This window comes from Myxine glutinosa, chromosome 5 (assembly GCF_964187855.1).
Source record: "Myxine glutinosa chromosome 5, kmMyxGlut1.1, whole genome shotgun sequence".
NCBI lineage: Eukaryota > Metazoa > Chordata > Myxini > Myxiniformes > Myxinidae > Myxine > Myxine glutinosa.
In genome coordinates, this window is record NC_136265.1 from 104,885,832 (window position 1) to 104,910,497 (window position 24,666).

The 24,666-nt window shown below is 50.4% G+C and overlaps 1 protein-coding gene across 3 annotated transcripts in view; it reads left to right on the forward strand.

Annotated features, from left to right (window-relative positions):
- CSE1L (chromosome segregation 1 like) overlaps positions 1-22,441 on the forward strand; it is a gene marked incomplete at its 3' end in the record, with an annotated part of 62,500 nt that extends 40,059 nt beyond the window's left edge. For all 3 annotated transcript variants that reach the window (XM_078778467.1, XM_078778469.1, XM_078778468.1), the window contains 5 exon segments: positions 6,587-6,723; positions 11,668-11,771; positions 12,559-12,656; positions 14,607-14,757; positions 22,233-22,441. In XM_078778467.1, the coding sequence (XP_078634593.1) occupies positions 6,587-6,723; positions 11,668-11,771; positions 12,559-12,656; positions 14,607-14,757; positions 22,233-22,441 (699 nt within the window).
- Between the last annotated feature and the right edge of the window lie 2,225 nt (positions 22,442-24,666).

Sequence of the window (24,666 nt, forward strand, 5' to 3'; positions counted from 1 at the left end):
CTGCAGAGCATTTTGGCATCGTCATTTTATAACCATACCACCAATATTATGATAATGAAAACTATTTTATATCTGAAGTCTGAGCTACACGGTAAAAGGGGGCGCGCAGGCACCAGGCGGCGCGCAGGCACCAGGCGGCGCGCAGGCACCATTTTTTCCAGTTGCTTCATTAATTTGTTGTGTATCATGCCGTAGTTATATCTACTCTTACCTATGGACCTGAAACTTTTTCATCTGCACACCAACTAGATTAAATGGCTCAACACACTGCAGCATCACGTGTCAGATTCTGAAAATCAATTGGTTGGACTTTATCTTCCCGAGATGTGCGCATTTCAAACTTTAAACCAATGTTCACGCATCTAGCCAGAACAAAGCTACGTTTGGTCAGCCACGTGTGTCGTATGGACGACTACCGCCAAAATCAATTTTCTGTTCTGAAATTAATGCTGCCCATCGGAATTGTGGGGTTAATATCAACGCAGCAAATTCCCAAATGGTCCCAAAAATTTTTGAAAAAAATGTGGTTAGCATTTTTTATTTTTTTTTGTATACAGAATCGAGGCTTGTGAAAGAGCTAACATTTATCAAACAAACAAATCAAACAAACAAACAAACAAAGTATATAAAAAGGGGAGCGGTCGACAAGATGGGGAGAGAAGGGGAAGCACACAAACAACATTTGAGAGCAGGGACATCGGGAGATGTGTGGGAGGGAGAGGGCTTGGGGGGGGGGGGGCAGGATAGGTATAAAGCGCAAGGACACCAAAGACTTCCAGGAAAGAAGTTGGTATTTCAAAAAAGTGGATTTGGGGTGAAATTAGCGGGGGTAGAAAAGATCAAGGTTTTGGATGGCGGAAGATAAGAGATGGTGGTGAACAGCTGTTTTAAAGACCTGGAGGGAGGAGTGGGATTGAAGAGAGTGAGGGAGTTTGTTCCAGAGGTGGGAGAAAAGAGGAATGAAGGAGTGAAGGTGAGCAGAGAGTCTTGATTTTGGCAGTTTAACCATAAGAGGGTTGCAGGCAGATCTTGTGCGACCTGCAGGAATATTAGGGGAACAGAGCCCAGAGAGAGCTGGGGGAGCAAGGCCGGAGAGGAGTCTGCAGAAGACAGAAAGACCACCAACCTGCCTGTGGTGAGTAAGTGAAAGGCCCTCGGAGATAGCGTCATCGCGGGAGATTCCAATGATTCTGAACGCTTTGGTTTCAACAGCGTGAAGACGAGCTAGGTGTGAGGCAGGAGCACCAGCCCAGAGGGGAGAGCAGTACTCCATTGAGCTGCGGATGAAAGCCTTGTATGTGGTGAGGAGCTCAGGTGTGCCAAGGAAGGACTTCGCACGACGGAGGATGCCCAGTCGGCGACTGGCTTTGGAGGCCAGCTTGGAAATGTGGTTTTCCCAGGAAAGATTATGGCAGATAGTGAGACCCAAAAGCTTGAGTGACAGAACTTCTTGGAGAGGATTATTCAGAAAGTAGATGGGAGGGTTGTTCAGTCGGTCTTTTCGGAAAGACATCGTAAGAGTGTGAGATTTGTCAGGATTGAAAGACATGTTCCACTTGTTTGCCCAGTCTGTTATTTTGTCCAGGTCTGCAGAGAGTGAGGAGGCTGCAGACTGCCGATCTGAGGGATGAGGAATGGAGCGGCAGAGAGTGGAGTCATCACCAAAGAGATAGAGAGGATTTTCAAGAGAGTCAGAGAGATCATTGATGAAGACCAGAAAAAGCACAGGGCCCAGAATACTGCCTTGGGGAACTCCAGCCTGAACAGGAAGAGGAGATGAGAGAAACCCATTCAGGGCCACACGTTGACTACGACGAGAGAGGAAGTCCGCCAGCCATGCGTGGAAATTTCCATGGATACCAAAGGAGGAGAGTTTGGTGAGCAGAGCGGGGTGCCAGACCGTATCGAAGGCACGTGATATGTCGAGGGAGACAGCTCTAATTTCTTGTTTGGCATTGAGGACCTCCATCCATTGTTGAGACAGCAGAAGCAGCATGTCCAGAGTAGAGTGACCTGGTCTGAAACCAAATTGATGATCAGAGATCAAGCCATTGGAGAAGAGGAAAGATTTCATATCCGAAGCAATGTTGGATTCCATGACTGCTGATAATTGGGAGAAGGCTGATTGGTCTGTAGTTGCTAGGATCTGTTTTGCACCTTTTTGTGTAAAGCGGTGATGTTGGCTGATTTCCAAGCAGATGGCAGTTGACCTTGAGCAAAAGAGAGGGTGAAGAGAACAGAGAGAGGGAGTGAAAGAGCGGAAGAACAGGATTTTAGGACCCGTGGGCTGATGCCGTCAGGTCCAGTTGCAGAATCAGAGTCGAGGGTTGACGGAAACTTTTCCACCTTGTCAGGAGGAAAGGACACGGAGTCCAGGAGCAGCTGGGGACGACTGGGTACGGTGGGTACAGAGAGGGATGGGTTTGGGACACAAGATTTGGAGGCAAACACAGAGTTGAGGCATTCAGCTTTTTCACATGCGGAGTCAGCTGTGTCGCCGTTTGAGGTAAGGGAGGGGATGGAGGGGGAACAAACACCAGAAACAGATTTGACCAGACGCCACCAGGATTTTGAAGAGGGAGACAGATAAGAGAGTTCGGTCTTGAGAACGGAGAGATATTGTTTCCTGGCTCTCCTGAGTGTGGACACACACTTGTTTCGGGCTTTGTGAAAGGAAATGAGATTTCCTTCCGTTGGATTTGCTTTCCAGGAGACGAAGGCAAGTTGTTTCTGGGCAACAGCCTCACCACAAGATTCTGTGTACCATGGACGAGAGGAAGGGTATGACAACTGAAGACAAGATGGGATAAATCTGTGCATGAGAGAGAGCAATTTACTTTGGAAGAATTCCCAGGATGAGTTGATGTCAGAGGTGGTAGAGATGGGAGACCAGTCCAGATGATTGATGGCTGCTTGAAGACCGTGCCAGTTGGCCTGAGTGAAATGACATACTCGTCGACGCTGAGCAGGCTCCCTGAGAATGGTCAGAGAGATGTCCACTTTAACAAGCACATGATCAGATGAGCCGATTGGAGCAGAAGAACAGCAGCAGACATTTTCAAGGAAGTTAGTCATAACTCATAACCAAGTCCAGAAGAGAAGATGCTCCGTTGACTGAGATCCGGGTCGGGAAATTGACAGATTGTGTCAGTCCCAGTGAGTCGCAGAAGTCCTTTGCTGAAGAGCCATGGCTGGTGAGAGAGGTACCCACACCCAGCCAACTGGCATGGTGACAATTGAAATCACCACATATGAGGAAGAGAGAGTTGGGATGAGTCGATATAAGTTGGTCCATATTATCAGACAGCGAGATGTAGATGGAGTCATCACTGTTTGGTGGACGGTACAACACACATATGAACAAAAGGTGGGAGCGAAGGGGAAGCCGTAGCCAAAGGTATTCCTGGGGGTGAGGTGAGGAGAGGGCAGTGCAGGGCGAGTGAGGAAGAGAGTTTTTTTATAAAGATAGCAACCCTACCTCCAGGACGAGGCTCATGTCTATCATACCGGAGGAGGGAGTAACCTGGGAGAGATACCAAGGAATCAGAGACATCATGAAGGAGGAAAGTTTCTGTTAAGCAGATCACGTCTGGTTTGTCAGAAGCAACCTGTATGGAGAGATCAGTCAAGTTTGAGCGAAGGCCCCAGATGTTTGAGGTCCATACTGTTAAAGAAGAGGAAGGGGGAGCATCGGATACAGAACAGGGGGGGGGGGAGGGGTAGGGTAAGAGGTGGAAGAGGTAGGGAGAGCTGTTGAACGTGTGTCAGAGATTTCAGAATAGCTCGGAGAAAGGGAAGGATGGGGCGGACAAAAGGTTTGATGGTGATTGGGTGAGGCACAATGAGGTGTTACTTGAGGAGGGGGAAGAGCGAGGCCGAAGGTTGGGGGAGATTTGGAAGGGGGAAGAAGCGGGGAGACGCTTTGAGGAGGATGGGTGAGATGGGTGAAATTGAGAAGAAATGAGGGTGGGGAGATTTGAAGGGGGGGGGGGGGGTGAGGGGGGAGTTTGTGAGGGGAGGCGTTAGGGGGGAGTTTAGGAGGGAAGGGACAAGGGGAGGGATTTGAAAGGGATGGGATATGGGGGAGATTTGGAGGGGAGCGGTGAGGCGGGAGTCTCAGATGGGAGGGTGAGGGGGAGTCTTGGAGGGGAGGGGCAAGGGGGGAGATTTGAAAGGGATGGGTGATGGGGAGGATTTGAAGGGGAGGGGCAAGGGGGAAGATTTGAAAGGGAGGGGTGATAGGGAAGATTTGGAGGGGAGGGGTGATGGGGAAGATTTGGAGGGGAGGGGTGAGATTGGATTTTAGAAAGTGTACGATTAATGGGAAACGAACATTTATTGCAAAATGAGTTTCTTGTGACCAAGTCAAAAATACGTTTAAGGATGCTGGAGGGAGGATGGAGTGCAGGAGAGTTTAGGGAATGTATGAAAGAGGCACTGTAAGAGATGGAATTTTTTTTGGGATGAATAGATTTGGTGAGCAAGTCGAAAGCAACCTTCTAAAGAACAACAACACCAACAACAACAACAACAACATGCATTTTAAGGCCATTTTCCCTGCTAGATTGGGGGTTAGCCTTGCGGTCCCCATGACAATCTTCTCCATCTTGCCCTATTTTCTGCATCTCTCCTTGTTAACCCCCTTGCCCGCATTTCTTCTTCCACCATCTTTAGCCAAGTCTTTCTCGGTCTTCCCCGTCCTCTACTTCCTTCTACATTAATTTCCATCACTCTTCTCAACCAGTCACTTTCATCCTTCCTCAACACATGACCAAACCATCTCAACCTGTTCCTCTTCACAGCATCAATCACAGGCTCTATTCCCATCATCTTTCGCAATTCATCATTTGTCTTCCTCTCTCTCAACGATACTCCGCACATCCATCGAACCATTCGCATTTCCACCCTTTCCAGCCTTCGTTGCTGCTCTACGTTCATTACCCATGTCTCGCTCCCATAAATCATAACACTTCTCACACATGCAGCATACACCTTTCCCTTCAGCTTCAGGGACACACTCCTCCTCATCAGCACGCCACTCAGTTCCCGAAACTTCTTCCATGCACATCTCACTCGAGCAACCATTGCCGAGTCTGATCCACCTTCTCCATTCAGCATGTCTCCGAGGTAGCAAAATGTTTTCACACCTTTCAACCTTCTAAAGAAGAAGAAGAAAAAGGTGTTTTCATATACGACAGAATACAGGACTTGAGGGGAAAGTTTTAACATTTTAAAGTTTAACAGTGAAAACTATCTGGGGGAGAAACACGTGGTTGAAGAACGAATAAACGAATAAGAACAACGAATAAGAACAGAGAAGGCAATGTTTTTTGGGATTTTTTATTTATTTATTTTTGAGTTGAGATTTTAAACAAGGAAGTAGGCTATGGGGTGAAAAGACTGGGAAAAACAGAGAACGAAAGTTATTGGAGCACAAACGACGGACCGCTGAGAGAAAAACAAAGCCTCAAGGTTGGACACGGTACAAGGCCCCAAAAGACACGACACGAATTAACACGATTTTCTATACAGGTATGAAAGATTTACACCGAGAATCTTCCTCGGGACACACTATACGTACACACACCATAAAATAAATACAGTTTTAACGAAAATACAAATGGGAACAATTACTTAACTTCGATTTCGATGGAGAGCGTGGACAGCTGCGAATAAACGAAACCTCGCCGGCAAGACCGGAAGCGGAAGCCATGTGGGAACAATGTACATTTCCATCTGGGAACAATCTTGTCACCGTGGTAACTATTGGAAAGACTTTTGTGAGAATGTCATTGCGAAAATGATCAACATGCAGAAATATATTCTCGATCAACGCAGTCTGAAGTCTCGATTAACGTCCACCACCTAATGCTGGAAGATGGCGCGTGAATGTGGTGAAAGGATTCATATATTAAGTGGTTCGAATTTGGAAGTTGCTGCTCCATCATATTTTTTTGTTATCTTGGAGACTTTCACAGCTTTTGTGTGTAGGATCTCAGTGGGTCTTGCCCTCACCTATCAAGGGAAACATCCTCCACACCCTATTTGGTCCCTTTAACATGAAGCTGGCTCAGGCTTTTGCTGCTCCGTGAACGGGATTCGTCACTGCTCTGGTTATGCATGCACCATCGATGTTGCCTGAGTCTCGACTCTTCCCTCCTGCTATTCCTACATCTTTAGGCCAAGGGCTTTTGCATCTTCGGTGTTTACCACTTATCTTTCCATCTGGAGGTAGTTTGTCTTCAAAATACTGATTGGTTGCTTTAAATAAATAAATGTCTTCTCCGATAAGGAATTTTGATGCAGGAGGAGGACATCAGGCCCATCAGAGCCTGCACAATGGTTGCCAACCCATGGTTGTTTGTCCGTGCTCTATGCTTTAAATGCCGAGCATCAAGCAAGGAAGCAGCACGTATCATTTTGGGTCTTTGACTTGGTCGGGGTCCGATTCAAACCATTGATGCCCCAGACTCTGAGAGGATTCTCGAACTGTTACACTGCAGAGTCTGACTTTTGTTTGATTTAATTACAATGCAGGTGCTGTGATGTTTGAAGGTGTGTTTTACCTGCTTGTGTCCACATGCAGCTACCGAAGGAGCAGCTTGTGTCCGCGTTGCCCTTGCTCATCGCACACCTTGAGGCTGAAAGTGCCGTGGTACAAACCTACGCCGCGCATGCGCTCGAGAGGATATTTATGCTCCGCGTAGCTAAAAGCACACCAGTGTAAGATCCATTGTGGAATTCTGCACATCCTTCGCTTCATTCTCTGTCTTATTGTACTTCCGTACCCGTTCTGCCCCTTGCCCTCGTGGCACCCATCTGCCAAATTTCCCTTGTTTCATCAGTTTTGGTGTCCGTTTGATCCAAAGCCAAAGCTCAATTTGAGTAGTTTCGACGTTGTGGAGATCGGCCCTGAGTTTGTGTATCATTGTGATGATTGTTCAAATTTTCCGAATTATTTTCCATTTCCACTTTCTTTGTTATCTCACTCGGGGAGGTCTTGACATACGGAACCTGCATCGAAGCAGGAAGCGCGATTCTGTCGGTACGATAGTATCGGTAAATGTGCAGTCACACTATAACGTATAGCAGTAACTTATGCCGACGTATGTGAATTTTCACCAACACGCTGTTGTACGTTGACATAAGTTCGGGGTAGGTTTGGTATAAGTTGTATACGTTAAAAGCACGCTGGTATAAGCTGGCATACGTTGTTGTACGCAGAGGCCAAAATAAATTTTTGTGCATGCACAAAAATTTTGGGCGTATGCCGACGTCCTCTTCATAGGTGAGGCATACGTTAGGCATACGCTAGACATACGCTAGACATACGTTAAATACGTTAAGAGGTAGGTTACTCATACGTCGAGATACGTTGGCATGAAGGTGTACCGTACAGCTACTTATTGATAACCTATGAGTAACTTACTTCTAACCTATATCTGACGTATCTGCAACGCATATTGACATATTCAGACGTATTAGACGTATGTCTGACGATGGAGTAACTTATTGAACGTGTTTCTACCGTACAACTAGCGTATTATTGGCGTTTTGCCAGCGTTTTGCGGTCACTGTATATATGGGGGCCTGTGAGTAGCTCACCATCACTTCTCCACCCATCATCAGAGAAGATGGAGGATCCTGAGAGGCTTCGACAAGAATACCAACTCGTCGTTCTCCAACATCAGTATGACATCATCGAATTGGCACTTCACCAGATCCGTGCCAATAGGATGAGGAGGAGAAGAGGTCAACGACGGGGGAAGGTCTGGGTCAGACCATGGATCGGGAGGCGACGGCAGTTTGGCCTGTACGACCAGCTTCTGGTGGAACTCCGAAACGAGGACCAAGCATCTTTCAAGAACTTCATGCGGGTGGCCCCCGAGATGTTCGACGAGCTGCTAGCCAGAGTGGGTCCCAGGATCACCAAGCAACAAACCTGGTACAGGGAGCCCCTGGAGCCTGGCATGAAGCTTGCCCTGACTTTGCGTCACCTTGCCTCTAGGAGCAAGTCTGCCTCAATGAAGTTCGGTTGGAGGGTCCCTCACAACACCCAGTCACTCCTCGTCCGAGAAGTCTGTCAAGCCATCATCGATGAATACATGGACGAGGTGATGATTTGCCCCACCACTCCTGATGGATAGCGTGCCATTGCTGACAAGTTCTATGAAAAGTGGAACTTCCCCCATACATGGGGGCACTTGATGGAAAGCACGTTGCCTGCCGGTGTCCTCCAAAGACTGGGTCCATGTACTACAACTACAAAGGATTCTACTCCGTTGTTCTGATGGCGCTTGTAGATGCTGACTACAAATTCATCTGGGCAGATGTCGGTGGTACAGGATCAGCATCAGACGCTCAGATTTACAATGACTGAGCTGAGGGAATGCGCTGAAGATGGTACCATAGGTTTCCCTGACCCCGATCCTCTTCCCAACGACTACCAGGATGTGCCCTACTTCTTCATCGGCGACGATGCCTTCGCCCTACGACCGACCATGATGAAGCCGTACAGCCTCCGGGCTCTGACGAATGATGAACGCATCTTCAACTACAGGCTTTCCCGAGCCAGGAGGGTAGTAGAAAATTCCTTCGGCATCCTGGCAAACCGATTCCAGGTTCTGCTGACTACCATGCAGCATCACCCCTCCACCGTCAAGGTCATCGTCAAAGCATGCATGGTCCTGCACAACCTGATGAGGACCCGGTACCCAGGACTCCAGAACCAGCAGCTCGACCGTGCAGAGAATATGAACCGCGATCTCATCCCAGGAGCATGGAGACAGGGCCGTAACTTGAAAGACACCCACACAGTCTCTGGCAGCAACACCTCCTCCAAGAAAGGAAAGAAACAGAGGAATCTCCTCAAGCACTGGGCCAACTTCCCAGCCGGTGCAGTTCCATGGCAAGACAGGATGATCTAGATAACCTCGTTGATTTTAATATGTGATAAATATGTGATAGATATGTTAAAATAGGAACATTTCACTGGTCATGTTGACCACCCACATGTTTGCATTGCCTAAATATTATGACATTTCACATGTCTATTGTAATAAATAAAATATCAATTTGTCTTTTTAAAATGAACTCTTGTTTTGTTTCATTTATGATAAAAATGAAATACATCAATTTATAAGTAATAAAATAAGTACATATGGAGACATTGGGTAAAGTGTAGAGTCTAAAGTGTAGAGTCTAAAGTGTAGAGTCTAAAGTGTAGAGTCTAAAGTGTAGAGTCTAAAGTGTAGAGTCTAAAGTGTAGAGTCTAAAGTGTAGAGTCTAAAGTGTAGAGTCTAAAGTGTAGTCTAAAGTGTAGTGTAAAGTGTAGTGTAGAGTGTAGTAATGGGCAAAATTAATTACAAATATAAAATTATGATAGACACCAAATTTAAGTTTGAAAATCTTTTATTAAACTTTTATTGAAATGATCAACTGATCAATAATAATGGCACATGATAATAATGGTAATAATGGTACAACATATATAACACAGTCACTGCTTATCTCTAGGATGGCACAACAGTCAGTACAGTCACTGATGGTTCTTTTCTGGTGGTGGTGGTGTATTCATATCCACATCCTGGTTTCCCATCTCCATCCCAGGAGACAGGTTCATTAGTCCACTCAATCCTGACATGTTTGAAAGGCTGGAAATGTTCGAAAGGCTGCTGTCAAAGGTGGTTGGACTCTGAGTGCCTGGGCAGCCGATCCCAAAGCCGCAGACACCGAGGTGGGGGTGCGCTGTTGCTGCTGTTGCTGCTGTTGCTGCTGTTGCTGCTGCTGGGTTAACACAGGTATAGGAGGAGGCATCATCTGCGGAGCAAGACGCTGCTGATACTGCATTGGTTGCTGCATGTACTTCTCCATGTATTCCTGTGTCTGTGAACCCCACACTGAAGCAGGTGGCGCCTTGTGTCTCCACATGTGGGGAGGTGGTTGGTACATCTCGGATGGTGATGAGACATACGAGGATGGTGCCGAACTAGGACGTAGTTGAGGCATGTCGGGGCCTCCCATGGAACTTGGGATGTCATCATCACTGTCCTCCTCCATCAACTGCGACAACATCTTGTTGATAGCTGATCTCGTCTTCCTGAACTTGGGCTTGGACATGCTGATCAAGCTGTCACGGACGTAGGTGGCGAAGGCGGCCGCTCGGTGATGGGCTGCTGGTGTGCATGGCTGAGGCCTTCGAGGATCTCGCCGGACTCCTGCACTCTCTTCTGGAGGGATTCCAGGAGAGCGCCGTCGTCGTCGTGAGCCTGCTTGCGCCGTGAGGATGAGGGGAGGATGAGGGGAGGGTAGGGATGATGTCAGCCTCGTTGAGACCAACTTGCTGCTCGGCGCAGGCAGCCTCAGCAGCATCTAGGTCTCCCTCATGCGTGTCAATAGTGGCCTTCACCTGCAAAGACCAATAATAAAAATCATAAGTAAAATGAATGCAAAAATGAATGCAAATTGAATTGTCATTAAAACAATGAGGTCCAGAAAAAGTAAAATATTTGTATACTTACACTATTGCAGGGCTCAGGACGGTGTCGGATGACGGTTTTCAGGAATCCGAACTTTGCCATGATCCACTCCTCCCTCTCAGTGAGCTCAGGAGCACCATCCCCACTCTTCTTCTTGTCAAGGCATGTTTGGTTGTTTCTGAGTGACTTAAACCATCCCCTGAGGAGTTCTGAAGTCTTGCCCATCCGCTGTGCCTGGTCCTCCCATATCTTGCCCTTCTTGTCAGTCCTCCTGTATTCCGTCATCTTCATGTTCCAGAGGACAGGATTGTCTTGGAGGAACTCAAGCATGAGCTCCTCATCTTGCACTGACAGGGAGCAAGCAGTCTTCTTGGCCCTCCTCTTCTTCTTGGTCTTGTCATCAGACTGGCGGGAGTAGGTGGAGGCAACTGATGCAGCATCCGAGTCAACAGAAGAGGCACGGGAGGCATGGGAACCATCACCGGAATGAGGAGATGGAGAGCGTGGTGACTGCGAGCAGCCGGCTTGGGGCACAGCAGGGAGATCATGAGCAGGTGGATCGGCGGCTTTGGACGATGATGGTGAGGATGATGGTGTAGATGTGTTCTTCTTGCCTCTACCTCAGCCCCTGGCAGATGTCTCGGTTGCTGTTTTCTTGGGTGCCATGTTGATGTTGATAGCTCGCGGTACTGTAGAGATCGGCGCCGTATTTATGCAGAACGTCACGTGATCGTCGGCAACACGCCGAGCGCCCTGCGCATAGGTTTCTCATAAGTTACTCATACGTTGGGCATAAGTCGAGAACGCTGGACATATGCTGGACATACGCTGGCCATACCCTGGCCATACGCTGTCATAAGTTATATATAAGTTAGTGATAGGTCACTAATAGGTTAGACATACGCTATGTATACGTTCAATACGTTATGCATACGCCCAATTTATTCATGCTGAAGAATTTTCGATGCTTTTTTGGGCGTATGCCGACATGTTGACATTATTTTATGATTTTTCATACGCTAGATATAAGTTTCTCTAAAACGTCATAGTGTGACTGCACCTTTACTCACGATGTTAAAGTCGCTCTGAAATATGATGTCAATAAACAATTTTGCGAGGCCCCATTTAACCAACTTCGTGTAATTTGTATTTATTTGTGATTTTAAATTCCTTCTGCACGCAATTTCAGAATGGCTGTGGCCGATGTGCTTCCGTTCATGGAACCCCTCTTTACGAACCTGCTTAAAGTTCTCACGATGCCCTGCTCGTCTGAGAATGAATACGTCATGAAAGGCAAGTTGCTACCGAACTGGCAATAACGGGCCTTCTCTGTCCACTTAAAACCATCGCCTCCACTTCTGCCCCCTTGAACGCCCCCCTCCACTTAAAACCATCGCTTCCACTTCTGCCCCCTTGAACGCCCCCCTCCACTTAAAACCATCGGTCCCACTTCTGCCCTCTTGAACGCCCCCCTCCACTTAAAACCATCGCTTCCACTTCTGCCCCCTTGAACGCCCCCCCCCCCTCCACTTAAAACCATCGCTTCCACTTCTGCCCCCTTGAACCCTGCCCTCCCCTCCACTTAAAACCATCGCTTCCACTTCTGCCCCCTTGAACGCCCCCCCCCCTCCACTTAAAACCATCGCTTCCACTTCTGCCCCCTTGAACCCTGCCCTCCCCTCCACTTAAAACCATCGCTTCCACTTCTGCCCCCTTGAACCCTGCCCTCCCCTCGACTTAAAACCATCGCTTCCACTTCTGCCCCCTTGAAAGCCCCCTTCCCCCTTTCCCTTTCCATCCACTCGAACCCCAACCGTTTCCCCTTTATTCCCTTTTTCCGTGTTTGCACCGTACGGTGTTTTTTCCCATCGCGAGTCGAATATAATCGGATGTGATTGGCTTGAATTTGCTGCATCAGGAGGAGATCCTCCAATTCGATTGCGGTTTTTGATGATTATATCCCACCAGTGATTTTGATGATTATATCCCACCAGTGATTTTGATGATTATATCCCACCAGTGATTTTGATGATTATATCCCACCAGTGATTTCTATCTAAATACCGATTTGTTCCGACAGCGTTGATGAGGAGTATTTCTCTTCTCCAAGAGGCTGCTGTGCCAGTCATCCCATCTTTGCTGCTGCAGTTGGCTCATAAACTGCGCGTCGTCAGCAAGGTGTGCCAGAGAGGTGTTGTCTTTAGAGACCTTTGGATTCTCCTTTGAGCAAATTAATTGAATCCCCCAGGGATCCTTTTATGCAAAATGCTGCTATGTGGGTAACAGGCCTCCCTTTCGGGTTTAAACTGTGTTTAAACTTTAGACTGGTTTTTTGAAAAGGTTTAGGTTTTTATTCAGAGATGTTATTCCAGAGACAGATGTTATTAACCAGAGATGATGTAATTCAGATGATGTTAATCAGAGATGTTATGATGATGCTAATTAACCAGAGATGATGTTATTCCAGAGACAGATGTTATTAACCAGACAGGTTTAGGTTTAAAGGATGTTATTCCCCATCCAAAACCTTTAGGTTTTTAGACCAGTCTTTTAGACAGTTTAAACTGGTCTTTCGGGTTAAAACTGTGTTTTCGGGTTTAAATCAAGATGAGAATAAGTCTTGTGACGTGGGGTGTTCAGAAACACCAATGTTTTTTATTTTGTACGTATGGCATTGGGTGTGAGCAGACTCTTGTTCACGTCAAGCCTTGTTTGTACAACTTCCTGCTTCCATGAATGATAGGTCGATGGTCTCTGTGTTCTGCCGCCTCCTTTTCTGGTCTTGCACCCTCTGCTGTTTCTGTGCTCCGTCCGGTCCAGGCTTCTGCACCGTGCACGCGGTCCACCATCAACCCCATTCTGGTGCAACTACCTAAATCCAGGATCACCGCTCACCTCCACTCATTCGTGTTCCTTTTGTTTTCCCGTCTGGCGAACCAACTTCCACATTCTCCTCGATCTCATTCTTCCCTCCAGGTCTTCAAGACAGCTGTTCACCAGTCTCACATCATCCCCCATCCCAAAACGTGATCTTTTCTACCCTCGTTATCCCCCTCCCCTTACCCCAAGCCCTCCTCCTTCCAAATTTCCTTCTGTATCCATCTTGTCCACCCATTCCATCCTCTCCTGCCCCCCATTCCCCCTCACACCCATTGTTTGTCCGTCTACCTCTGTTGGTGTTTCCCCGTCTCTCAACTGTTCCGCTTTGTTATGTTACGTCCTGATCCGTTCATCGTTCTATGACCAGCTCCTCGGCGAGCCTCGACTATGTCTACAAAATTAACAAATTGTTTGGTAACGATGTGGAAGCGGATAAGGAAGACTGGTGCTTATTCTCGAATCAAGTCCTGGTGCTTATTCTCGAATCAAGTCCTGGTGCTTATTCTCGAATCAAGTCCTGGTGCTTATTCTCTAATCAAGTCCTACTAATGAGACCTGCACTACTCCATGATAAGGAAGACTGGTGCTTATTCTCGAATCAAGTCCTACTAATGAGACCTGCACCACTCCATGATAAGGAAGACTGGTGCTTATTCTTGAATCAAGTCCTACTAATGAGACCTGCACCACTCCATGATAAGGAAGACTGGTGCTTATTCTCGAATCAAGTCTTACTAATGAGACCTGCACCACTCCATGATAAGGAAGACTGGTGCTTATTCTCGAATCAAGTCCTACTAATGAGACCTGCACCACTCCATGATAAGGAAGACTGGTGCTTATTCTCTAATCAAGTCCAACTAATGACCTGCACCACTCCATGATAAGGAAGGCTGGTGCTTATTCTCTCATCAAGTCCAACTAATGACCTGCACCACTCCATGATAAGGAAGGCTGGTGCTTATTCTCTAATCAAGTCCTACTAATGACCTGCACCACTCCATGATAAGGAAGACTGGTGCTTATTCTCTAATCAAGTTCTACTAATGACCTGCATCACTCCTTGTTGAGTAAATTAAGGATTGGCCTAATTATTGCTTCTCGCACATCACGTGTTACTCGTTTTTAAACTCGGTTACAATGAAACCTCAGAGGTTGACATGCAGCACCTGAAACACTTGAGCAAACCTGGATCTTGAGGAAGTGGTTAGTGGTTGTGAAGGCCTTATCTGTTGTTGTGCCACACAGAATCCCAGCAAACCACACTTCAACCACTACCTGTTTGAGTGTCTGTGCCTGGCTGTGCGTGTTAGCTGCCGTGCCAACCCTGGATCACTGCGTAATTTTGAGGAAGCACTTTTTCCCATCTTCACGGGGATCCTGCAGGCGGACGTGCAAGGTGGGTGTGGTTCTCTGTTCCTGTCTGTGCATGCTGATAGGGTTAGGCCTCCTATGGGTTTACCAGACTACTGGTGCATGCTGATAGGCCTCCTATAGGTTTACCAGACTCCTGGTGCATGCTGATCCACCTCTTATAGGTTTACCAGACCCCTGTAGCATGTTGATCCACCTCTTATAGGTTTACCAGACTACTGACTACAGACTACTGACTGACCAGACTACTGACTGACCAGACTACTGGTGCATGCTGATAGGCCTCTTATAGGTTTACCAGACTACTGGTGCATGCTGATAGGTCTCTTATATGTTTACGAGACCACTGGTGCATACTGATAGGCCTCCTATGGGTTTACCAGACCACTGGTGCATGCTGATAGGTCTCTTATATGTTTACCAGACTACTGGTGCAATGGTGCATGCATATATTGGCCTCTCATAGGTTTACCAGACTACTGGTGCATGCTGATACACCACTTATAGGTTTACCAGACTACTGGTGCATGCTCATATACCACTTATATGTTTACCAGACTACTGGTGCATGCTCATACACCACTTATATGTTTACCAGACTACTGGTGCATGCTCATACACCACTTGTAGGTTTACCAGACTACTGGTGCATGCTGATACACCACTTATAGGTTTACCAGACTACTGGTGCATGCTCATACACCACTTATATGTTTACCAGACTACTGGTGCATGCTCACACATGCATGCCCTTCCACTTCCGGTCCCTCGAGCGAGGAGGCTTGCTTCGATCTCTCCACGACATCAAAGTTTGAGTATTTTCCCATTTGTGTCTTTGTCAAATTTCCACTGGTTATTTTATTGTGTATGTGTTGTTGTGTGTTTCTATTTAGTTTTGGTTTTGTAATTATTGCAAATTTGTGTGTAATTAGTCGTTTTTTTGTTTGCACCTCATGCGCGGCCTGGTCTCTCCAGGCTCCCTCCCCCCCCCCCCCCCCCCCCCCCGTCAGTATTTTCTGAATATAAGTTCTTTCCTTCAGAGTATTTGCTTGTTTCTTTGATTTTCTTTTCTCCCCCCTACCTCTCACGAACATCTTACCCTTTGTCCAACGTTTTAAAAACAAAACAAACAAACAACAAAAAAAATTCTTTATTACGTAATTCTTTCTCTCCTCCCGGACACGTGCTTGTTCGCTCTCCTCCTCGTCTCGACTTGTGCCCCGCCCCCTATATCTCGTTTTTCTTACACCTCTGCTCCTTCTTTCTCAAATCCACGTCCTCACTTAGAGACTTTTCCCAGATTATTCTGCATGGTATTGTTTAAATATTATTTAAATATGTTTAAACCGCAGCCGTGATGCTGGCGCCGCCCTCCCCCCCTCCACCCCAGCAGAATTTCCATATTTTAAACGTTTCCCAGTGTGTACCCTGGATGAGAATAGGTACACCGTATCCCTGCGTGTCGTAAGAGACGACGAAGAGGGTTGGCGTCAGGAAGGGCATCCGGGCATAAAAACATTGCCTCAAAAAGAGAACCATGACAATTACAAGTACATATGGGCAGGGCCCGAAGAAAGGGTACATATGGGCAGGGCCACGCCCGAAGTGGAGATCGGTTTCTGAGGTTTGGGACATGGAATGTAGGGACAATGACAGGGAGATCAGGAGAAGTGGTGGAAGTATTGGTCAGAAGAAGAGTGGACATATGTTGTGTGCAAGAGACGAGATGGAAGGGAAGTGGTGTGAGAATGGTGAAGGGTAGGCAGGGACAGAAATACAAGTTTGTGTGGCAAGGGTGCCCAGAAGGCGTGCATGCCTGCATGGTGTTGGTGTCCTGTTTTCTGAGGAGTTTGTAGACAGTGTGGTGAGTGTGACTAGAGTGAGTGATAGGTTGATGATGGTGAAAATGATGATTGGAAAGCTCGTGGTGAACGTCATCTCGGGATATGCTCCGCAGGTTGGTCGGAGCGATGAAGAGGACAAGTTCTGGGGTGCGATAGAGAAGCTGATGGAAAACGTGAAAGATGAGGAAGTTGTTGTGGTGGGAGGAGACCTAAATGGACATGTGGGAAGGAGTATGGATGGTTTTGAGGGAGTTCATGGGGGTTACGGATATGGTGTGAGAAATGGAGGTGAAAGGATTTTGGAGTTTGCTGATGGAGCTGATTTGTTGATTTGTAATACTCAGTTCCAGAAAGAGGATAATAAGCTTGTTACATACACGTCAGGTGGGTCGACGACAACCGTTGACTACCTGATGGTGCGTAGGCAAGATAGGGGGCACCTCCGGGACACAAAGGTGATCCTGGGGGAGGAGGCTGTTTCACAGCACCACTTGGTTGTCTGCGACATAAGGGTGAAAGGTGCGAGGAGAGCTCGGCGGGTGAAGTACCAACCGAGAATGAAGGTGTGGAGGTTGAAAGAGGTGACAGTAAGGGAGGCATTAAAAGAGAGGCTGAGTGGGGCAGAGGATGATGTGGTTGAGCTTGAAAGTGGTTGGATGTCAATGAAAGCTCGTCTGTTGGGAGCCGTTGGTGAGGTATGTGGATGGACAAAAGGACCACCGAGGCACTCGGGAACATGGTGGTGGGATGATGAAGTTGGAAAGAGGATTGACGAGAAGACGAAGAAGTTCAAGGAGTGGCAGAAGGCGAAGGGTACGGGGGCAGAAACAGCAGAGCATGAAAGTTATAAGGCAGCCAGGAAGGCTGCAAAGAAAGAGGTAGCAAAGGCGCACGAGACATGTAGGAAAATGTTTGGAGAACGCTTGGATTCGGAAGAGGGTCAGAGAGCGGTATTCAGGATTGCAAAGCAGATAGCGAAAGAGAGGTGTGATGTGATGGGGGTGAGTTGCTTGAAGGATGAAGTGGGACAAATCGTTGTCGACCCAGATGGAATTAAAGGAAGATGGAAAAGATATATGGAAATGCTGTTGAATACAGAGAATGAATGGGATGGCAACATAGAGAGTAACCCAGTTTTAGGACCGGCAGAGAAGATAACTGAGAGGGAAGTTGAGGAAGCGATAAAAGCAATAATAATAATAATAATAATAATACATTTATTTTATATAGCGCTTTTCAAGAAGCCCAAAGACGCTTTGACAGAGTACAAAAAAACAAGTGCAAAAAGACAAAAATCAACAGGTAAATAATCAAAGCAAAAGGAAGGAGAAGGAGAAGAGATCGTCATGGGTTAAATGCTGTGGGTTAAATGTTGAATGCAGTGTTGAACAGGTGGGTCTTGAGTGATGTTTTGAATGTGGTGAGTGAGGAGGAGTCTCTGATGGTGTGAGGTAGTGAGTTCCAGAGGGTGGGAGCAGCGATGGAGAAGGCCCTGTCCCCCCAGGATCTGAATTTGGTCCAGATGGGGGGGGGGGGGGGGGGGGGGAGGGGGGTCAGGAGGTTGGTATCAGCAGAGCGGAGGTTGCGGGTGGGAGTGTGTCTGAAGAGGAGGTCAGCCAGGTAGGATGGGGCCAGGTTATGGAGGGCTTTGTAGGTCAAGAGGAGGATTTTGTACTGGATTCTCTGGGGAATGGGGAGCCAGTGAAGCTTGTAAAGGACGGGGGTGATGTGGTCATGGGTCCGGGAATGGGTGAGTCGACGGGCAGCGGAGTTCTGAATGTATTGGAGTTTATTGGTGATTATTGAGGGTGAACCATAGAGGAGGCTGTTGCAGTAGTCCAGACGGGAGGTGATGAAGGCGTGGATGAGGGTTTCTGCAGCCGTGGTGGAGAGGGATGGACGGAGACGGGCGATGTTTTTCAGGTGAAAGAAGGCTGTCCTTGTGATCTGTTTCGTGTATTTGTCGAAGGAGAGGGTTTGGTCAAAGATGATGCCAAGATTCCGGATGTGAGGGGAGGTGGATACTGGGAAACCGTCGATGTTGAGGGTGAAGTTATGGGTGGATCTGGTGAGCGTTTTTGGGCCAATAATGATTATTTCAGATTTATCATAGTTAAGTTTGAGGAAGTTGATTTGAAGCCAGGATTTTATTTCAGTGATGCAGTTTGTCAGGATAGAGTGAGTAGCGGTGGAGATGGACTTGGTAGAGATGAAAAGCTGGATGTCATTGGCGAAGCAGTGGAATTGGAGACCTTGACGGCGGATTAAGTGACCAAGGGGGGACAGGTACAGGATGAAGAGGAGGGGGCCAAGAACTGAACCTTGGGGGACACCTTGGGGGAGGGGAGCAGTGGGGGATTTGCAGTTATTGATGGAGATGAACTGGCGTCTATCAGAGGTATGATTTGATCCGAGAGGGCAGTGCCGGTAATGTTAAAGGTGGTTTCAAGTCGGGTGAGGAGGATGGTGTAATCGATGGTGTCAAAGGCGGCGCTGAGGTCGAGGAGGATGAGAATGTTGAGGTTGCCAGCGTCAGAGGAAAGGAGAAGGTCATTGGTGATTTTGAGGACAGCAGTTTCAGTACTGTGGTTGGAGCGGAATCCGGATTGGAATGTTTCATACAGGTTATTGGCAGAGAGGTGATGTTTGAGTTGAGTGGCTACAGCGCGTTCCAAAATTTTTGACAGAAAGGGTAAGAGGGAGATGGGTCTGAAGTTGTTTAGGGTGTCAGGGTTTAGTCCAGGTTTTTTCAGAATGGGGGTAACAGCAGCAATTTTGAGGGATGGTGGGACGATGCCTGTAGACAGGGAGGAGTTTATTGTTGCAGTGATAAGTGGAGAGAGAGCAGGAAGGGAGGCCTTGACAAAGCTGGCGGGGATGGGGTCAAGAGTGCAGGTGGCCGTTTTCATTCCTATGAGGAGTTCAGAGAGGTCAGTAGGGGAGACTGGGGAGAATTGAGACAGGGGTTGGCAGGATAAGGGGGGGCAGGTGGTTTGAGGGGGAGCGGGTGTGGTGGTGGTTTCGCTGTTGTAGATGTCAATTTTGCATTGGAAGAATGAAAGGAAGGAGATGCAGTTGTCTACTGTGAATGACTGGGCTGTGGTGACTGGGTGGTGGGCTGAGGAGTTTGTTTATTGTAGAGAAGAGTGCTTTTGGGTTTCCGGAGCCAGAGTGGGTAATTTGAGAGTAGTAGGCGGAGCGGGCGCGGGAGAGGGCATCTTTGTAGTGTTGTCGGTGGTCCTTGTCAGCTTGGGAGTGAATTGTGAGACCTGTTTTATTGCGGAGTCTTTCAAGTTGGCGAGCACGAGTTTTCATCAGGCGGAGTTCAGGGGTAAACCAGGGAGCAGAATGGGTGAAAGAAACTGTTTTGGTTTTCACGGGCGCAAGCTGGTCAAGGGAGGAGAGAGTGTGGTTGTAGTAGTCAGTCAGGTCAGAAGGGGTGTGGAGGTCAACGAAGGAAGAAGTGGACATTTTTTCAGAGAGGGCGGATGAGAATGAGGTAGGTGAAAGAGCGTTTAGCTTACGGAAGTTGATAGTGCGATAATGCCTTGGTGCTGGGGTGGGGATGTTGATGGTCATAGTGATGGCTAGGTGGTCAGAGAGGGTGAGGTCGGAGCCAGAGAGATGGTGCAAAATTAATCCAGTAGAGCAGACAAGGTCCAGAATGTGACCACGGTTATGAGTAGGAAAGTCGACATGTTGAGTGAGGTTAAAGCAGGTGAGTAAATCAGTGAAGTCAGTGGTTATTGTGGAGTCAGTGGAGTCAATGTGGATATTGAAATCACCGAGGAGGAGGATTGAGGGGGAGAGGGAACAGAGCTGGGTCAGAAAGTAGGAGAAGTCAGACAGGAATGATGGGTGTGGTTTGGGAGGGTGGTAGACGACAGCCATGACTGACTGTGTGTGACCAGAGAAAATGAAGTAGAAAAGAGTAGAAAGAGTAGAAAGTGAAGTAGTAGAAAATGTAGAAAAGTCGAAATGGGAGTAGAAAAGAGTAGAATTAATGAAGAGTAGAAAAGCGGGAGGGCCGACGGGAGTTCTGGGAGATATGTTGAAGGCAGCAGGAAGTTGGGGTGTGAAGAGAATGACAGAGATCTGTAATCTTGTGGTGAAAGAAGGCCGCATTCCAGTGGATTGGGAACTGAGTACCCTCATCCCTCTATACAAGGGGAAAGGTGACCCTCTGGAGTGTGGCTCGTACCGAGCGATAAGGTTATTGGAGCATGGAATGAAGGTATTGGAAAGGGTGTTGGAGATGAGGATAAGGAAGAAAGTGAATATCGACGAAATGCAGTTTGGATTTATGCCAGGAATAGGAACGACAGACGCGCTTTTCATTGTGAGGCAGTTGCAGGAGAAGTACATGGAGAAGAGGAAGAAGTTGTTTCTTGGGTTTGTTGATCTGGAGAAAGCATTCGATCGGGTTCCACGCAAAGTACTGACATGGGCATTGAGGAAGTTAGGAGTGGAGGAATGGTTGTTCAGAGTAGTGATGGCAATGTACAAAAGAGCGCACACAGCTGTAAGGACGAAGGACGGGAACAGTGGTGAGTTTGAGGTGAAGGTGGGAGTGCATCAGGGGTCGGTACTAAATCCACTACTATTTGTAGCTGTGATGGAGGTGCTAGCTCAGAACGTAAAGGAGGGTTTACCGTGGGAGTTGTTGTATGCAGATGATCTGGTGTTGATTGCGGAAAGTATGGATGGACTGAAGGAAAAGATGAACAAATGGAAGGAAAGTATGGAGACAAAAGGTCTGAAGGTGAATATCGGAAATACGAAGGTGATGGAAGTGGTAAAGCATGTGGTGAGGTGGAAAGAACTGGGAAGTGGCCCTGTGCTGTGTGTAGGAAGGGTGTCGGAGTGAACTCCATTCAATGTACAATGTGCGCTGAGTGGGTTCATCAAAAATGAAGTGGTCTGAGAGGGTCATTAACCAGTGTGGCAGCTACATTCAAGTGTAAGGTGTGCACAGAAGGAGCTGCAGATGGAGGAAATGTTGAGTTGGATCTTGGAGACGGCGTGAAGCTGGAAGGTGTGAAAACATTTTGCTACCGCGGAGACGTGCTGAATGGAGAAGGTGGATCAGACTTGGCAACGGTTGCTCGAGTGAGATGTGCATGGAAGAAGTTTCGGGAACTGAGTGGCGTGCTAATGAGGAGGGGACTGTCGTTGAAGCTGAAGGGAAAGGTGTATGCTGCATGTGTGAGAAGTATTATGATTTAGGGAGACATGGGTAATGAACGTCGAGCAGCAACGAAGGTTGGAAAGGGTGGAAATGCGAATGGTTCGATGGATGTGCGGAGTATCGTTGAGAGAGAGGAAGACAAATGATGAATTGCGAAAGATGATGGGAATAGAGCCTGTGATTGATGCTGTGAAGAGGAACAGGTTGAGATGGTTTGGTCATGTGTTGAGGAAGGATGAAAGTGACTGGTTGAGAAGAGTGATGGAAATGAATGTAGAAGGAAGTAGAGGACGGGGAAGACCGAGAAAGCCTTGGCTAAAGATGGTGGAAGAAGAAATGCGGGCAAGGGGGTTAACAAGGAGAGATGCAGAAAATAGGGCAAAATGGAGAAGATTGTCATGGGGACCGCAAGGCTTTTACTTGGGAGTACACACCTTTTGCCTTTCTTCTTTGCACTCTTTCTACCAGAGTTCATCCCATACGTATTTCAAGTGATGGCCGTCCTGCTGGAGTTGCATGCCGAGGGTGTCCCACCCGCGTACACGGCCCTCTTCCCACACCTGCTGCAGCCCCTGTTGTGGGAACGTCCTGGGAATGTTCCCCCGTTGGTGCGCCTGCTGCAGGCCTACCTTGCTCGTGCTGCCAATGACATTGCCACCAATGCCGCTGATAAGATTGTGAGTTCACTGCCATGATTCCACCTGGCTATTTGTATTTTTGGAATGTCACCTCGTATGTTTTGCATGCTTGAACTCTCACCCTCTCTCTCTCTCACCCTCTGATCTCTACTTTTTTTGCACTTCTCGTTCTTCCGGGGGGGGGGGGGGGGGGAGAGAGAGGCCGAGAACGGGAGGCGGGGGGGGGAGAGGCCGAGGACGGGAGGCGGGGGAGGAGAGGCCGAGGAAGGGAGGCGGGGGGGGAGTGGCCGAGGACGGGAGGCGGGGGCGAGAGGCCGAGGACGGGAGGCGGGGGGGAGAGGCCGAGGACGGGAGGCGGGGTGGAGAGGCCGAGGACGGGAGGCGGGGGGAGAGGCCGAGGACGGGAGGCGGGGGGGAGAGGCCGAGGACGGGAGGCGGGGTGGAGAGGCCGAGGACGGGAGGCGGGGGGGGGAGAGGCCGAGGACGGGAGGCGGGGGAGAGAGGCCGAGGACGGGAGGCGGGGGAGAGAGGCCGAGGACGGGAGGCGGGGGAGAGAGGCCGAGGACGGGAGGCGGGGGAGAGAGGCCGAGGACGGGAGGCGGGGGAGAGAGGCCGAGGACGGGAGGCGGGGGAGAGAGGCCGAGGACGGGAGGCGGGGGGGAGAGGCCGAGGACGGGGAGGGGCGGGGGGAGAGGCCGAGGACGGGAGGCGGGGGGGAGAGGCCGAGGACGGGAGGCGGGGGAGAGAGGCCGAGGACGGGAGGCGGGGGAGAGAGGCCGAGGACGGGAGGCGGGGGAGAGAGGCCGAGGACGGGAGGCGGGGGAGAGAGGCCGAGGACGGGAGGCGGGGGAGAGAGGCCGAGGACGGGAGGCGGGGGAGAGAGGCCGAGGACGGGAGGCGGGGGGGAGAGGCCGAGGACGGGAGGCGGGGTGGAGAGGCCGAGGACGGGAGGCGGGGGGGGGAGAGGCCGAGGACGGGAGGCGGGGGGGGGAGAGGCCGAGGACGGGAGGCGGGGGGGGGAGAGGCCGAGGACGGGAGGCGGGGGAGAGAGGCCGAGGACGGGAGGCGGGGGAGAGAGGACGGGAGGCGGGGGAGAGAGGCCGAGGACGGGAGGCGGGGGAGAGAGGCCGAGGACGGGAGGCGGGGGGGGGGAGAGGCCGAGGACGGGAGGCGGGGGAGAGAGGCCGAGGACGGGAGGCGGGGGGGGAGAGGCCGAGGACGGGAGGCGGGGGGGAGAGGCCGAGGACGGGAGGCGGGGGGGAGAGGCCGAGGACGGGAGGCGGGGGGGAGAGGCCGAGGACGGGAGGCGGGGTGGAGAGGCCGAGGACGGGAGGCGGGGGGGGGAGAGGCCGAGGACGGGAGGCGGGGGGGGAGAGGCGAGGAGGGGGGGGGGAGAGGCCGAGGACGGGAGGCGGGGGGGAGAGGCGAGGACGGGAGGCGGGGGGGGGGAGAGGCCGAGGACGGGAGGCGGGGGAGAGAGGCCGAGGACGGGAGGCGGGGGAGAGAGGCCGAGGACGGGAGGCGGGGGAGAGAGGCCGAGGACGGGAGGCGGGGGAGAGAGGCCGAGGACGGGAGGCGGGGGAGAGAGGCCGAGGACGGGAGGCGGGGGGAGAGGCCGAGGACGGGAGGCGGGGGAGAGAGGCCGAGGACGGGAGGCGGGGGAGAGAGGCCGAGGACGGGAGGCGGGGGAGAGAGGCCGAGGACGGGAGGCGGGGGAGAGAGGCCGAGGACGGGAGGCGGGGGAGAGAGGCCGAGGACGGGAGGCGGGGGAGAGAGGCCGAGGACGGGAGGCGGGGGAGAGAGGCCGAGGACGGGAGGCGGGGGGGAGAGGCCGAGGACGGGAGGCGGGGTGGAGAGGCCGAGGACGGGAGGCGGGGGGGGGAGAGGCCGAGGACGGGAGGCGGGGGGGGGAGAGGCCGAGGACGGGAGGCGGGGGGGGGGAGAGGCCGAGGACGGGAGGCGGGGGGGGAGAGGCCGAGGACGGGAGGCGGGGGGGGAGAGGCCGAGGACGGGAGGCGGGGGGGGGAGAGGCCGAGGACGGGAGGCGGGGGAGAGAGGCCGAGGACGGGAGGCGGGGGAGAGAGGCCGAGGACGGGAGGCGGGGGGAGAGAGGCCGAGGACGGGAGGCGGGGGGGAGAGGCCGAGGACGGGAGGCGGGGGGGAGAGGCCGAGGACGGGAGGCGGGGGGGAGAGGCCGAGGACGGGAGGCGGGGGGGAGAGGCCGAGGACGGGAGGCGGGGGGGAGAGGCCGAGGACGGGAGGCG